This window comes from Artemia sp. Qi Xiang Cuo, chromosome 7 (assembly GCF_049724085.1).
Source record: "Artemia sp. Qi Xiang Cuo chromosome 7, ASM4972408v1, whole genome shotgun sequence".
NCBI classification, from domain to species: domain Eukaryota; kingdom Metazoa; phylum Arthropoda; class Branchiopoda; order Anostraca; family Artemiidae; genus Artemia; species Artemia sp. Qi Xiang Cuo.
The window spans coordinates 79965852-79981070 of record NC_142800.1 but is presented as its reverse complement, the minus strand read 5'-3'; the positions used below and the strand labels follow the sequence as shown (position 1 = coordinate 79981070).

At 35.6% G+C, this 15219-nt stretch overlaps 1 protein-coding gene across 3 annotated transcripts in view; it reads right to left on the bottom strand.

Annotated features, from left to right (window-relative positions):
- The window catches only part of Bili (FERM domain-containing protein 8 Bili), a 67879-nt gene that overhangs the window by 8941 nt on the left and 43719 nt on the right, over positions 1–15219 (bottom strand). For all 3 annotated transcript variants that reach the window (XR_016142011.1, XM_089092614.1, XM_089092613.1), the window contains exons 7-9: positions 13893–14022; positions 4446–4604; positions 2370–2478 (exon numbers count right to left, since the gene is read on the bottom strand). Coding sequence is in view for 2 of the 3 variants with exons in the window: in XM_089092614.1 (XP_088948740.1) it covers positions 2370–2478; positions 4446–4604; positions 13893–14022 (398 nt within the window). In the remaining variant the exon portion in view is untranslated. The remainder of the gene's footprint in view (positions 1–2369; positions 2479–4445; positions 4605–13892; positions 14023–15219) is intronic.

Here is a 15219-nt window from a genome sequence, read left to right as displayed (position 1 = left end):
GTGCTATGTTGAGTATGTCAATAAATGTGTCTATGTCTTAAATAAACTCTGCTTGTCCCTTCCGACACTCCTCTACTCAAATATCTCCAACTTTTTATCAGAAAGAAAGATACCTGGCACCTTTTTTGAGCCGGGATAATACAGGAATTTTCAATCAGTGAGATTAAAGGCCTCCCTCCTTTCCTGTTTATTTTCTAATAGAAAAGCAGACTAAGTACACCTTGTTTGAAGCAGAGAACTACAAGGATCTTCGATATGTTTTATTGGAGGCATAAATTGGACCCTTGACCCATTAAAAATTCCTCCCTATGACCTTGTACAATCGAATTTTTAACAAAAACGATAGCATTTTGCACCCCGTTTGGAGCAGAATCATGTATTCATTTTCACTCTATGTGAGGAATAAATTAATATTAATAAATAAATCAAATTAATAATTATTAATAAATTAATAATTAAGGAGGGAAGCAAGACAAGCAGTAAAAGGTAGCTTTTACCCCCTGGAATATTCTATTCAAAGGTAGGATGGTGAAAAAAATTACGGAATTGCAGTCAAGCAGAATGGAATTTAGTCAAGAGCCTGGCAGAAAAAGGTAGACAATTTGCAAGTAATCTCTGCGTGCTAAAATAATCAATATGTGTAAAACCGTAATTGAGATCCTACAATTGGTTTAACACTGCTACTACTGATTATTACACATTTGCAGCCATTTATTATCTGAATAGACGGCCGATACAATAGAAAAGTCATTGCAACACTCGTGCAGGTAAACAGCCAACAGGGACCTAATAACAGTGATAGCAATTAACTAGGTAGCTTACAAGAGTGGAAACTGGTACTAGTATGGACGCGATTCAATATTGCCATCTAGCGTTTAGCGCTCTTTTTTTTTAAGCCGGGCAATTGTAATTTTTCAGAAACTGAGATTGGCTATATTGGCTACAATCTTATGCTGCACAACATCAAAATCGTCAGTTGTTTCTGAAGTGAAGCGTTTATAAATAGTGAAAATTGTTTTTCTGTTTGCTGTTAAAGAAAACTCAACCAAATTTAATTAAGGAGATTCTGCATAGATACTAATCAAGGGATTTATTTGACAATTTTCTTTAGAGTGAATTTTCTTTAACATAGGTGACGAAATTCGCGAACAGGACTAGACTCGGAGTAAAAATTCGAAGGTTCCAGCCCATTAATTGAAACTGGATTTTCAGTCCCTGGTTTACCTTTCTAGTTTTATGAAAAATAGATAAAAGGCCATGAATGCAAAGGACAAATAAGAGAGAAAACGTTGAAGGGGTATTATATATTGGCCTCTTTAGTTGTAAGTAAATGATGTCTTAGACAAGACTGTCGTCCTATTTTAAAAATGAAATGAAAATATTGAAAAGTGGGTAAAACTTTAAAACAGACTCACCCTTGGGTATCGAAAGTAAAGGGTAACATATAGAGCATGCCCTCCATTTCAAATACCTTGGAAGCATAATTGTCAGAACTGGATCAACCCCTGAAATATTACTGACAGGAATTGGCCAAACTGATGGAACCTTCAACAGACTACGGAAGATTTGGCAGTCCAAAAGGGTTCTCTGCGGCTAAAACTGCGAATTTTCACAAGCAGTGTTAAACCAGGTCTCCTTCACGCAGCCAAAACCTGGTACCTGAGCCAGGAACATGAGAGAAGAATACTCGCTTTCGAAAATCCATGTCTAAGATGAATCTTCATCATCAACTGGCGGAAGAAGATAACTAATCGATCCATCCTCGATAAGACGTGCCACCCTCTTGCTATAGATGTCATAAAAGATGGCAGATATATACCTTCGCCAGATAATACGTATGGACAATCTTCGACAACCCAATGCAGTGCTTCACTGGCAACCAAATGGTTCACACAGCTAAGACAAACCCAGAAAGACACTGCGACGCATGTACAAGACTGACCTGCACACGTCAATCCAATCTCTATGGTAGGACTTCTGGCCGCAGTAAACTACCAAGAAGATTGGTGGTTCCTTCATGAGGCCCAGTTTGCCTCTGGAGGAACATCCGGATCTAAAGTCTAAGGCAAGAAACTTTGCAAAAAAAAGAAGAGCTTTTTCGTACAAATAATAGTAAAATTCCGAAAACTTAGGCTTTAAATGTGGAACCTTCTATCAGCGAAAAAAAAGAAGCAAAACAAGATGAAAAAAATATATAGAAAAAATAAATATATATTTATTGCGTTTATGTTTTTTCCACCTTTTTACGGACGTGTTTAATTTGCGTAAGCTAGTTTCTGTTGTTTTCTTTATCTGAATTTCTCAATGATAAAGGTTATCTGTAACTATTACGAAATTAACAATATTATAAAAAAAAGAAAGCAACCTACCAGCAGAATCTGTTAGAGATTCACTTGTTCCAATATCTGACTCGTCTCGGTTTATCCGGTCGTGATGCAAAGTGGTCCAGTAGGACAAAAGAGCATCTATCATGGCAACCTTGAATGGAGCTTATTATTTATTAGAGCTTATATACAAAGGAAAGCAGTAAGAAAGCAAGACAAGAGAAAAGAATACAAGACATAAAGAGCACTTAATCAATATTGCCATCAAACATGTTTATTCTTATAATATAACTAAAAGAAAAAATTAGGAAGGAACAATTTACAAATACTTTAAAGTTATAACAGCTATTAAGGAGGGGTACCAATTGGGGGAGGGGAGTTCCCCCTACAATTTTGAAAATACTCTTTTTTGCATTCTCTTTTTTTAAAATAAAAAAAATAAAACAAAAACGCCCCCGTTCTAGATTTAGGACATACTTTGTGTATCTTCATTAAAAGGTTCTAACCCCCTCCGCCAACTAAATTCTTTGGCGCACTTCCTATCAAGTAATAGACATAGGGAAGGAGTAGGTTTTGGGACTAGAAAAGTGAAAATTACGATAGGTGTTATCAACTTATAGGGTTTCACTCCATTACTATTGAACCTAAAAGAAAACACGATAAAGATGTCTCACTGCTCAAGCACTTAATCTTATTTCCTTATTTCAATTCAACTGTTTTTGTGAATGTTGTATTTAGTCCATTAGAGGTTATAGCCTCTAGGCATTGTTATTGATAATATTTTTGATAAATGGAAGTATCAGTCGCAGTTCATGATCTGAGAAATCATGTCGTTACAGACAGCTAAGTAAATGTTTTAGGCTATTTTTCAGTGTTAATTGACGGGGCATTTCCTTGCAAGGACAACAGTTTGAGAACCAATTACAAGCCAATCTATTCAGGAAATTCCGGTTTGTCTATGTCGCTTTGATACTCATCACAAACATAGGATTAAGCTCCGGATATTATTGTTAAAACTTAAAAAAGAAGAAGCAGTGATTTTAACCTATCATATATATTGCACCGTCTGCCCTAAACTACATAAAGTAAAAAATTTCCAGGTCAAAATTTTGGCAACAAACTAATAACCCCTTGCCATAAATTTTCGTTTTTGATTGACGCCTTTTCTACTATTCCAAAGAGTCTTACAAAAAATATTGCATTTTAAAGATAATTTCATAAGCCACATTGGCCTGCCATAACAGAAAGAAAGAAAACGATCAGAAATGGGGTTTTTAAAGGCCAAACGAAAATACTGAAGAGACACACAAAGGGAATATTTCGAGAGAACAACCGCCTGTAATTTTTTCCTGTAATATTTTTTCCATATTCTTCCCCAGCTCTAATGACCATATGACATTCTTTAGCAGGACTTACTTTGACGTGAGTCCGATGCCAGGAGGCCAGCACAGAGAGGGAAAACAGTCGCTGCCTCCAGGCTTGACGCTCTTAAGTCAGTGTGGGGGCGTTGACTGGGAGGACGCTCGCCAAGGTAAGAAAAAAAATTCGAGAGCAGTCATTAAAAATTGTCATTGGTAAGGCTGAACCTTTTTTTTCTTCGCAACTTCAGCAGTATAACAGCATTGCATGGATTAGGCCCAGATGCTGGATTTGTAACTTCAGTTGTCAACGAGACGAAAAACCCGCAAAATGGTTGTATTTGTAAAATTTATTTAACATATTTCTCGAAGTGACATACAGCATTTTGAGCAAACATTTATACATAGAAACAATACACATGGTTTGACACCGAAATGGCCACCATTCGAAAAATGTGTAGATAATTTTAAAGCAAGCATGATATGGAATTCTTCCAAAATTAGTTACATATGATAAAGCAGATCATATGTTTTTTACAATAGTAAAGCAGCGAAAAGACCGTTTTCCGAAACGCTAGAAGTGGATCCAGCATAAAACGCATATTGACATATTTAACCACTCAAACCGTATATTGAATCTCCTTCATAAGCTATCACTGAACGGTGAAGCTAAACACAAAAAAGTTTCCCCTATTCCTATTTTATGACATGCATTTTACAATATCTTATTACACAGATATGCAATGATAAACCATTAAATTACCTGTTTCGTAAATATTTGAACGATCCTAACAGTTCTTCTACCATAAACGTCAGGTCCTGGAAAAACGGTATACAAACTCGATAGACAATCTGGAGAAAGGTCCTTAGCATAAACAATGTCCCAGGAAAATGAATCATAGGAAAGACTAATTAGCAATTCCTGAAAATATACAATATTTCTAATATCTAGTGGAATTTGGAAAGAATTGAAGGAAACCAATCTCCTAAAATTAAAAAAATGAAACATATCAATTAGCCCTATAATAATATAATTAATTCACGTTTTACCTTCTATAGAACATTGTATAGAAGGTAGCAACAACAACAACAACAAACAGAAAAAGGCAAATAAACAAATAATGGTGGCACAAAGAAAAACAAACAAAACAGGAAAAACACAACAACCAAGGTCACGACTCTGCGAGGTCCGATAGTAAAAGTTAAAAAAAAAAAAACGCAGTGTATTTGATAGTGTCTCAAATGAGATAATATCAGTTGCTTCATATTTGGCAATAATTTTCCAGTTACAATGCCGTCAAAGAAAATGAAGTAAAAATTTCCCAGTAGTGGGACACAGTAATACAAATATGGTAAAATATGGAAAAATTCACAGTAATACAAATCTTGCCCATTACCGAAATTGAATTTACAATTCAATAGCGCATTTTCATAACATATATATGTATTTCTAACGCATTTCTAATAATGCGAAATAACGCATTTCTGTTCGTTTTAAGTTTTAATGTTGCTCCCTACTTTCAGTTGATTTTTTTTTATGTAATTTGACCGTTTTTCAAGTCATACCAGTAAATTTCCTGGTCCTCCTGTGTAAAATACCCTCTTGAGAATCCCCCCTGGAAACTTTCCTTCACATAAAAGTGCTTGCCGTGGAAACCTCCTGCCACAGGAAAAATCCCCATTCCGTATATTTTCCAACAACAAAGACTAAATGTGAACAATGGAAAAATTCGTAACTTACAGGCATTTCCCTAGGGATTATGGGAGTCATATCATCCCCGAAGGCATAGTTATTACACCTTTCAACTATGCTAAATCAAATAGATATCTCAAAATTTTCATCGGATATATTTGGCCAAAAACGGGGCACGGGAGGGGACTAGTTGCCTTCCGATTTTTTTGGTCAGTTAAAGGGGCACTAAAGCTTTTGGTTTCTGTTCAAATGGGCCCTCTCCTATCTTCTGGAATCGTTAGTTCAATATGATCATCCCGTGGGAAACAAATCAAATAAACACGCAGGCGTGATATTTCTTCTGGCAAAAAAGTCCATATTTTTGTAGATACGAGTTTTAAACCTCTACAGTAGGGTTTCCTGATATGATGGATCTAATGGTATGATTTTCCTTAAGCTCACTTGACCTTTTTTTGGGGGGAGGGGGGCGCTTGCGCTGCCTAAGTAAAAAGCAATGTGGGCAAGATGTATTATTTTTTCTGCCAAGGCAGTTCATATAGCAGGAATTGTCGTAGAAACATAGATCGAAACTTCAATTCGATTGAAAATGGAGCGTTCTAATGCCCGTTTTAAGAGCCAAAAGTGATTGGAGGGCAACCATTACCCTAAGCCAATCATTTCCCCAGACACATCCAATCAAAATTTTGAGATTTTGCATACAGATAATCTGTATGCCTATATTATGTTTTGATTTAGTTCAACTTTCCCATCAAGTTCCCACAGATGTTCACTTCGATATCTTTAGCCTTGGTAGTACTCGCTACAGAAGCAGTAGTTTTAGTCGGTAGCAGTAATAGTAGCTGCAGAAGTGGTAGCAGTAGTAGTAGCGGTAGTTATAGTAGTAGTAGCAGTAGTAGCGCGCAAATATTGCCTTTTTGGTCAATTGATCATCTTCCTTATCATTCCCCGAAAGTTCCAAATTAATATGTTCAGTCATTCCCGAGTTCGCCCTTTAGACAAAATGTATGCACATAACGTGTTTTGATTTAGTTCAACTATCCCCTCTACATTCTCTGAAGGGCTCATCTGAATGCCCATCATCTTTTGTAAAGATAAGATCAAACATGCCCAGCTTTCGCAAAAACATATGCCATAAGTAAACAATGAACGAATTGCCGAATTGCCCTGAGGGTTATAGGGGGATGGTGATTTTACATCCCCAAAGGCACAATTACTGAACCTTTCAGTAATACTGAAAAAATAGTTGTCTCAAAATTTTGATTGATAGCTTTTGGGAAATGATGAGCGTCGGGTGGGAGGAGGGGGAGGGCTGGTTTCCCTTGAATCACTTGACTCTTAAAAAGAGCACAATAAATTCCGATTTCTAATTAAATGAGCCCCCTCCGAATTTATACGACCACCCATTCCAAAAAAATCCTACATGCCCCCGGGGCATAATCTACAAACCTTGCTCCAGGGCTCTAGGAGGTTGAGTGAGCCCTGGAGGCATTGTTATATGTTCTTTGGAATATTTTGAACAGAATGGCAATCTCAAAATTACAATCAGATATGTTTGGGGAAGGGGGGGGGTGCCTCCATCACTTTTGACTCTAAAGGGGAAGTAGAACTTTCAATTTCCAATCGAACGAGCCTTCTATAAAGTTTATACAACCATCCCTTCCACGAAAACTTTATATGCCCCTAGGGGCATAACTTACAATCCTTTCCCCCAGACTCTGGGGGGTATTTCAACCCCGAATGCCTTGTTATATGACTGCCATTGCTACTTTTACTGTTACTAATACAACAACTACTACTACTAAATTACTACTACAATTGCAACTACTTGCAAGGCTAAGAGTATCATAGGCAGCACAATAGCGCTGTCTAAGTAAAGAGCGATGTTGGTACAATGTATTATTCATTTTTTGTTGTTATTTTTTCTGACCAGGGCACTTCGTATAGAAGAAGTCGTCGTAGAAACTTTACTACTCCTACATCATATACTACTAATATTATTAATCCAACTCCTACTTCTATTGCATTTACTTGTAAGGCTGAGAGCATTAAGATAAAAATTTCCAGAAGTATATGAATATATAGGGTGCCAAAATGACATATCAGCAATGTCAAAGCAATGTCTAATTATATTAGGTTGAAAATTCCAGGGCTTGATGAGAGGGATGTTCAACTCATTAAAAGGCAATATATTAATACTACTGCTGCTACTAGTACTAGTGCTATTACTATTAATACTACCACTAATAATACTAATACCACTACGTTGACTACTATTACAACTATGATGAAGGGTATGAAGTTGACATTTTCAGGGAATTTCGAGGGGGAACATGAACTGAATCACAACACGCTGTCTGTGTGCATGCCGCCAAAGGGGTGTATCAAAAATGTCTTAGGAACAGTTTGTTGTGTAAATTTGAAACTTGTTGTGGGGGATGTTGAACTAACCAAAAGACAATATTTGAATCCTAGTGCTACTACTTCTACTCATACTACTACTGCCACTAAAGCTAAGGCTATTACTATTAAATCTACTGCTATTACAACTACTGCTACTGCTACTAAAGCGAAAAATTGGGAAATAATGAAACTGTAATGAACTAAATCGAAAAAAAACCTATGACTACACAGGTTATCAAGAGGTACTAAGGCGATGACACCAACTTGAAACTATCAGCATGTGATGAATGGGATGTTGAAGCAACCTAAGGTGCAATGTGCTTACTGATACTAATGCAACAACTGCTACTAAAACTATTGCTACTACGCAAGCTAAGGGTATTAGGGTGAAGTTTTCAAGAAACATTAAGGCGGGTGTAGAACTAAATCAAAACGAACTATGACCATGTAGATTTTCAAAAAGGTGACAACGCAATATCTCAAGAACGGCTTACATTACTAGGTTAGACCTCTAAGGGTAAGTTGTGGTGAATTTTGAACTAACCAGAAGGCACTATGTGTATACTATTAATACTACCACTACAGTTACTGTAGCCAATGACGCTAAGGGCATTAAGGTCAAGCTTTTGGGAACGTTTAGGGGGAATTTCAATTAAACGAACAAACAATATGCATGCAGGTTTTCAAAAGGGCATTTAAGCAATATCACAGGAAGCGCCGCATTATAAGCTAGCAATATCATTGAAACTTTTCAAGAAGCTAATTATACTGGATATTAAACGTTCTACTGCCCATTTTAAGAGTGAAAAGGGATTGGAGCGCAGGCAGCCCTCCTCCCAGGCCCATTAATTTTTGAAACACATCCAGTTAAAATTTTGAGACGTCCATTTTGTTCAGCATAGTAGAACAGTCTATTAACTATGTCTCTAGGAATATTGGGTATGTCGACCCCCCACAGTTATGCAATTTACCCATTTATCTTTAAAACTAAGCGTTGCTTTAAAACTAAATCAAAACGCGATGGGCGTATGGATGCCAATTAGACGTCTCAGCAATATTTCAAGAGCGACTGAGGGTATTAAGTTAAAACTTTTGGGGGTACTACTATTACTACTTCTGCTCTAACAATTTAACTAAATCAAAACAGTGTAAGTGTATCCAGGTTGTCAAAGCGCACAAATAGATTTTTTTTTTGCGAATGGTATTAAGTTTTATGCCCAGATTTTCAAAACAGTGGAAAAATTTTATAGCAAGCCAAACTATGAATTCTTAGAGAAAAAAAAAACTACAGAAATTACAATAAATAACAGTGTCAAACTCAAGACGAGCAAAAATTAGCATGAGTAGGGCTGACAAACCCCATGCCTTCTCAAGACCAAAATATAATATGCACTTTACAGAAACCAAACAAATGAACGTGGATTGTCAGTTTAATATACATATACTGATATTTATTCCTTAAAGTATTAATAATTTTTGATTTTTTAAAGTTAACAAAGTGAAAACATTTAAAATTTAAAAGTGTTTTGCTTTCAGCAAAGTGAAAAGGCAGGGGAGGGGGGGTTGCCAGGCCTACTCATGTTAGTTTTTGCCTGTTATGAGTTTGACTAGATTTTTTATTGTAATTTCAGTTCGCTTTGGGTTTTATTTATTGATGCTGATTATTCTTGGTTTAATAGAGGTCTTTACTATTCTTCGAAACTCTTGTTCCATGGGAAAAGTTTTTGAACTACTTTAGAGAAATCGACATAGAATTTTGCTTTATGATTACTTTTTAATAAAGGAAAATATGGAGATAAAATTTACTATTTAAATCATTTTAAAGCATACTCAGTCATAGGTTCTTTTTCTAACAGTTAATACACACTAAAATATATAGATTAATACACAAAAAAGAAGAAGAAAAGGTGTACAATAGTGCAAGGAACACGACAATACAGCAGGGAATTCAAAATATATGTGTATTATATCATCTCATGTTAAAAGATTAAATAAAAAAAAAATAGTTTTTTCAGCTGAAAGTGAGGAGCACATTTAAAACTAAAAAGAAAACAGAAATTATTATGAATATGAAGGGGAATACCCCTCCTCAACACCTCACTCTTTACGCTAAAGTTTTTTGGTACCTTGAAAAAAGCTTCTTATAGTTCTAATTAAAACAACCTTTTGTTTCAGGAGTCGCTCTTAAAGAATTTGGAGAAAATTCAAACTTTCGCTTAAAGAGCTAGGTGTTGACGAGGGGCAATCCCCTTCATATACGTAATAATTTCTGTCCGTTATAAGTTTTAATGTTGCTCCTTACTTTCAGTTGAAAAAACTCGTTTTTATATTTAATTTCTGACTGTTTTTTAAATAATGCCAGGAAATCTGGCCCTATCTCCACGGAGAAATCCCCCTTCCCAAGGAAATATCTTTTAGACAATTCAATCCTTGCAAAAATTTACCTTGGACATATATTCTTAAAATCTCCACGCGTAAAATTGAGTCGGCAAAGAGAAAATAAGACATATGAAGAATTTCGTATAGAAATTCCGGAAAATTCCCCCAGTGTAAAAACTCTCCACGTGGAAATCCATCCCCCCTCCCCCAGCAGAAAATTCGCCCCCCCAACCTGAAAATGTATACATACGTCTCAATAACAAATGATATGCGTAAACAATGGGCAAATTTTATATCTTACTTTCCCCTCGGGCTGTGGGGGGGGGGGGGTAAAAGGCATAGCTTTTGGGCCTTTCAACTATGATGACTGATGAACGAAATGTCTATGTAAAAATCTTGATCGGACGATTTTGGGAGAAAAGGGGCGGGGAAGGGGCTAGTTGCACCCCCCCCAATCTTTTTGGTCACTTAAAAAGGGAACTAGAACTTTTACTTTCCATTCGAATGAGCCCTCTCAGGAAATTCTAGGACCAGTGGGTGGATACGATCACCCCAGAAAAAAAAACACGCATCCGTGATCTTTCTTCTGGCAAAAAATACATAATTCCACATTTTTGCAGATAGGAGCTTGAAACATACGCGGTGGTTTTTTTTTGATACGCTGAATCTGAAGGTGTGATTTGCATTAGGATTCTATGACTTCTTCTTTTCGAGGGGGTGTTTTCCCCTTTTTTCGAAAATAAGGCAAATGTTCTCAGGCTCGTAGCCTATAATGGGCAACACTAAACTTAATGAAACTTATATATTTGAAATCAGCATAATAAACCGATCCTTTTGATACATTTATTGATATCAAAATTTCGTTTTTCAGAGTAGACCTATCGGTTACTATTGAGCCGGGTCACTCCTTAGTTACAGTTGGTTACCCCAACCTGTTTGATTAAAAAAAAAAAAAAAAAAAAAAAAAAAAAAAAAAAAAAAAAAAAAAAAATGGCAACCTCGCGAGCAACCCACTTCACGTCAGTGAAATCAGACGACAAGCCAACCAGGTCGAAATCCTTGAGCAGAAACAGCTAAGTTTTTTTTTGACGAGTGGTCCCTCCATAAAGAAAATATAAAGGATCTGCCATTACAATTATAGCCTACAAATCTATCGAGCAACAAACTGGTAGATCTAAAAAAGTTCTGTATTTTAATTGATAAAGATGTAGTTTTTCCTTTTTTATATTTTACTTCCCCGTTTTAAAGATTAACAGATATAAAAACGAAAACTCGCATTCAATTTGTATTTGTTTTCATTGTCTTTGTTAAAGTATATGCTCTTTTCTTCTTCTATTTTGTTGATTAATTTATATATTTTAGTGTGTATTAAGTGTTAAGAAGAATCTATTACTAGGATCCACATTAAAACTAAAAATAACAGAAATCATTCCGTATATGTGGGTGTTGCTTCCTCCTCGTTACTTTTATCTTTACACTGAAGTTTGAGTGTTTGTCCCAATTTTTTAAGAACGACCCCTGAAACATAAGGACCGTTTAATTAGAATAAGAAATTTTTAAGTAATAAAAAACTTTAGCGTGAAGGACAAGGTATCGGGGAGGGGGACAACCCCCTCATGTACGGAATAATGTAGGGGTGAAAAACCCTAAAGTAGAGGTTTAAACCTCCAGTCTACACAATGTAGGAAGGGAAGATTGTATATGCCTATTAATTTGTTTTTGTTTTTTTCCCAGGGGTAATCGTAAAAGCAAGCAATCAGTAGGAACCCTTCTTAGGATACTAACTATACATGATCACACGACCATTTCTAGGCCAATCAGAGGCCTAGAATACTAACTATACATGATCACACGACCATTTCTAGGCCAATCAGAGAGCTAGAATACTAACTATACAAGATCACACGACCATTTCTAGGCCAATCAGAGAGCTAGAAAAACTAACAGGGGTGCCACAACTAATATAAGGAAGAATTGTCAGTATATTTGATATTAGTGTGGAATAGAATTCAAGGACGGAGAACAGTTTGAAAATACTCATATATTTATTTGTCAAGATATATATTTGCAATAATGAGCGGAATGTTTACACTATTAGAAGTCGATAGTGTAGCTGGCAGCATCAGAAGCAATGATACAAGAGCACCGAAAATTTCAGTAGAAATCAAGAGAGAATCTTAACTTTGTCTCGATAGGGAAGAAGTATATGCAAGGCATGGGTTATCGTTGAACAAACTAAAATTGGAGGACCAATTATCCTTCGCTACAGATACCGATACAGTACATATACAAAGACTTCAATGTGCATTAAATGCAATTGAGAAGTATACTGAGAACAATAGACTATATCGGTAATTGAATATGTTTAATATAATATTATTGTAATTACGCTCACACACAATAAAATTGTTTCGAAATCGAAAACGTTCCCTTTCTTTTTGTTAGATTTTTTTTAAAGGAGGTTATCGAATATTCTTGAAGTAGAACGAAATGTCAATAGTCTAGAGTCAGCAGTGAGAGTGTTAGGATTGAAAATGAATGAATTTGAGATAGAGAGAATTAAGTCGAAACTTGTGATTATGGAAAAACGTTTGATTCTAGATGACGATTTTCTCGAGTTATCTCTTCAACGGAAATATTTTCTCAGGGAACACTTGACAATATAATGAAAACTGATTCTCCACCGTTGGACTATTGTATGAGGCTTTTACGACGTGACTCAAATGCATTTACTCAATTTATTGATATATTAATTGAAACAAAGCAAAATAATATCGTGGATATACTTTTGAATACATTGCCATAGATTCTATGTAGATGACTCTCTCTTCAAAACAGGTTATGTAACGTCACAAAGTTAATCCTCCCTCTCCTCCCCCTCTGAATCTATCGAACGTAGATCAGTTTCTTTTTAGCTGTGAGAGAGTTGACACTGGAAACCAAAAAATGTTCTATACATGTCCACTATGTATGTATACTCTTGGTAGTTGGCCATCATATGAGAATTGTAAAAATATTGATGAGCCAAAAATCATGCTAATCGAAGACCAAAATTAAATAGTTTCAATTACCAGCAAAAAACCTAAAAGATAAACTTTAAAACCAAGTTTGTCCTTTAACTTTTGAAAACTACTCTTTTTTAGCTAAAAATTAGGTTCTTTTGCCCATTGAGACTGAGACAGGTCCATTCTTAGCGGGTAGGGATCATGTGTATATACAACCGAAAACCTCAATCGAATACTTAAAACTTCCCCCACAAGTATTTATATTTTTCATAAGTTTCGGCTGTATCCTGTGATAACCCCATCTCCCTCCTGATGCAATTTGTGTCAGCACCTGAACTAACGTTCAATCAATTGGTAAATTTACAGCCTTTTCGATTACTTCCCTAGGCAGACGATGAGAACTCCACTCCATGGGCCTTTTTACGCTGATTCCAAATATAATAATCACTACCCTCACAAATGGTTAAACTGGGTACTAGGAACTAACTCTTGAAAAGTAATAAGCACAAAAATAATGCAAACCGAAAAATCAGCAAAGTTTTGCATACAACCTAGGGTTATATCTGGTGCCAGTAGGGGGTGAAGGGTATTGAAGCATTAGAAATCTGCGATTAAAAGCCCCTTGAGTGCCGTGTTCATCTTCTACCTAAAATCTACCTATCTTCAAAAAACTGTAAATTTACAAAGCAATTTTTATAAATATGAAAATAAAAGAAAAAGCGATTAGCTTTACCTCTTTTTCTGGGTCCAAGACATGCAAACCTTTCCCACTAACAGCTATAAGAACTTTGGTATCTCCGGTTCGAAACACAGCGCGGATACCAGATACAGGCTCCTCTATTTGTCCATGGAAATATGCACTCCTGAATAACAATATAAATACTTATAATATTTATAAAGTTAATTGTCGTGAACTATACATAAGGTTTATTTTTCTTTTTGCTTTATATTCCTCTCTTGAGAGGGGTATATCCATCACATTTCAGAAATAATGGTTATACTTCTCAAGTACAGTTTCCGGTAGTACTAGAACATTTTCAAAACACAGAAAAAAATTAATTCCATAGACAGATGAAATGTGCAACGTAGGTCTCCGTTGGGGACCATTTTGTGTCCATTTGGCATGGTACAAGAGTAATCACAATTAACAATTGACATACTTTTATCCATCTTTTACCGCATGGTAAAGCAAATAGGAATACCAGGTTTACCAGTATAAGATAAAAAAATGAAACTTCTTCCCTACCAAAACCAGCCAGTTTTTTTAATTCATTTTTTTTAATCTCAACTAGTGTTCGCATAATTTCTTTTCAAGAACTAAAACCCATCATACACACTCACAAACTTCATACTATTAAACTCCAAATGTCGGTGAAGGTGTCTTAACAAGCCGAGAAAATTCTGATTTTTAGTAGACTGCAAGCACAATAATGACACCATTAACAATTTTGTGGGGAAAAGAGAAGCATGGGCAATGGTTTAAATAGCAAAATTTAGTGTCTAGTAAAAGGAGAACTTAGCCTTCATGTCAGTAGAACTTAGTGCCACACAGGGCACCAATAGGGGGAGGGCTTATCTGCCCTCCACCAAATACTTTATTTTAATAAATATACATGTTTGTATTATCATAGATACAAAATAAAGAATCACAGCCGTCGTCAAAAATTCGCATCCCTGGTACCATAAGAATCTTCCCGTTTCCAAATGCATTTGTGCTTCATAACATTAAGAATACAACTCAACTACAGCACTATCACAAATCAAAATTTTAATGCAAATTTGATACGCTTGGGAATAAAATTTTGCTTATTTCTAATAGCTATTAGTGGGTGGTTTACCCTCATCGAATTTTCCATAAAAATTTCAAATCTAAATGTTCATTTTTTTCAGCGAAGAAAAATTTTCCATTAATATTTCAATTTTTTTATTGAAAATTAGGCTTTCTAAAATTAAAACAAAAATATTTATGAAGTTTTTCTAATGCAACTATGCATTGTAAATTAAAAACGTGACTCAGTTTTTGTTAGTGCCACAATACTTGCAATCGTTTTTTGAAATTT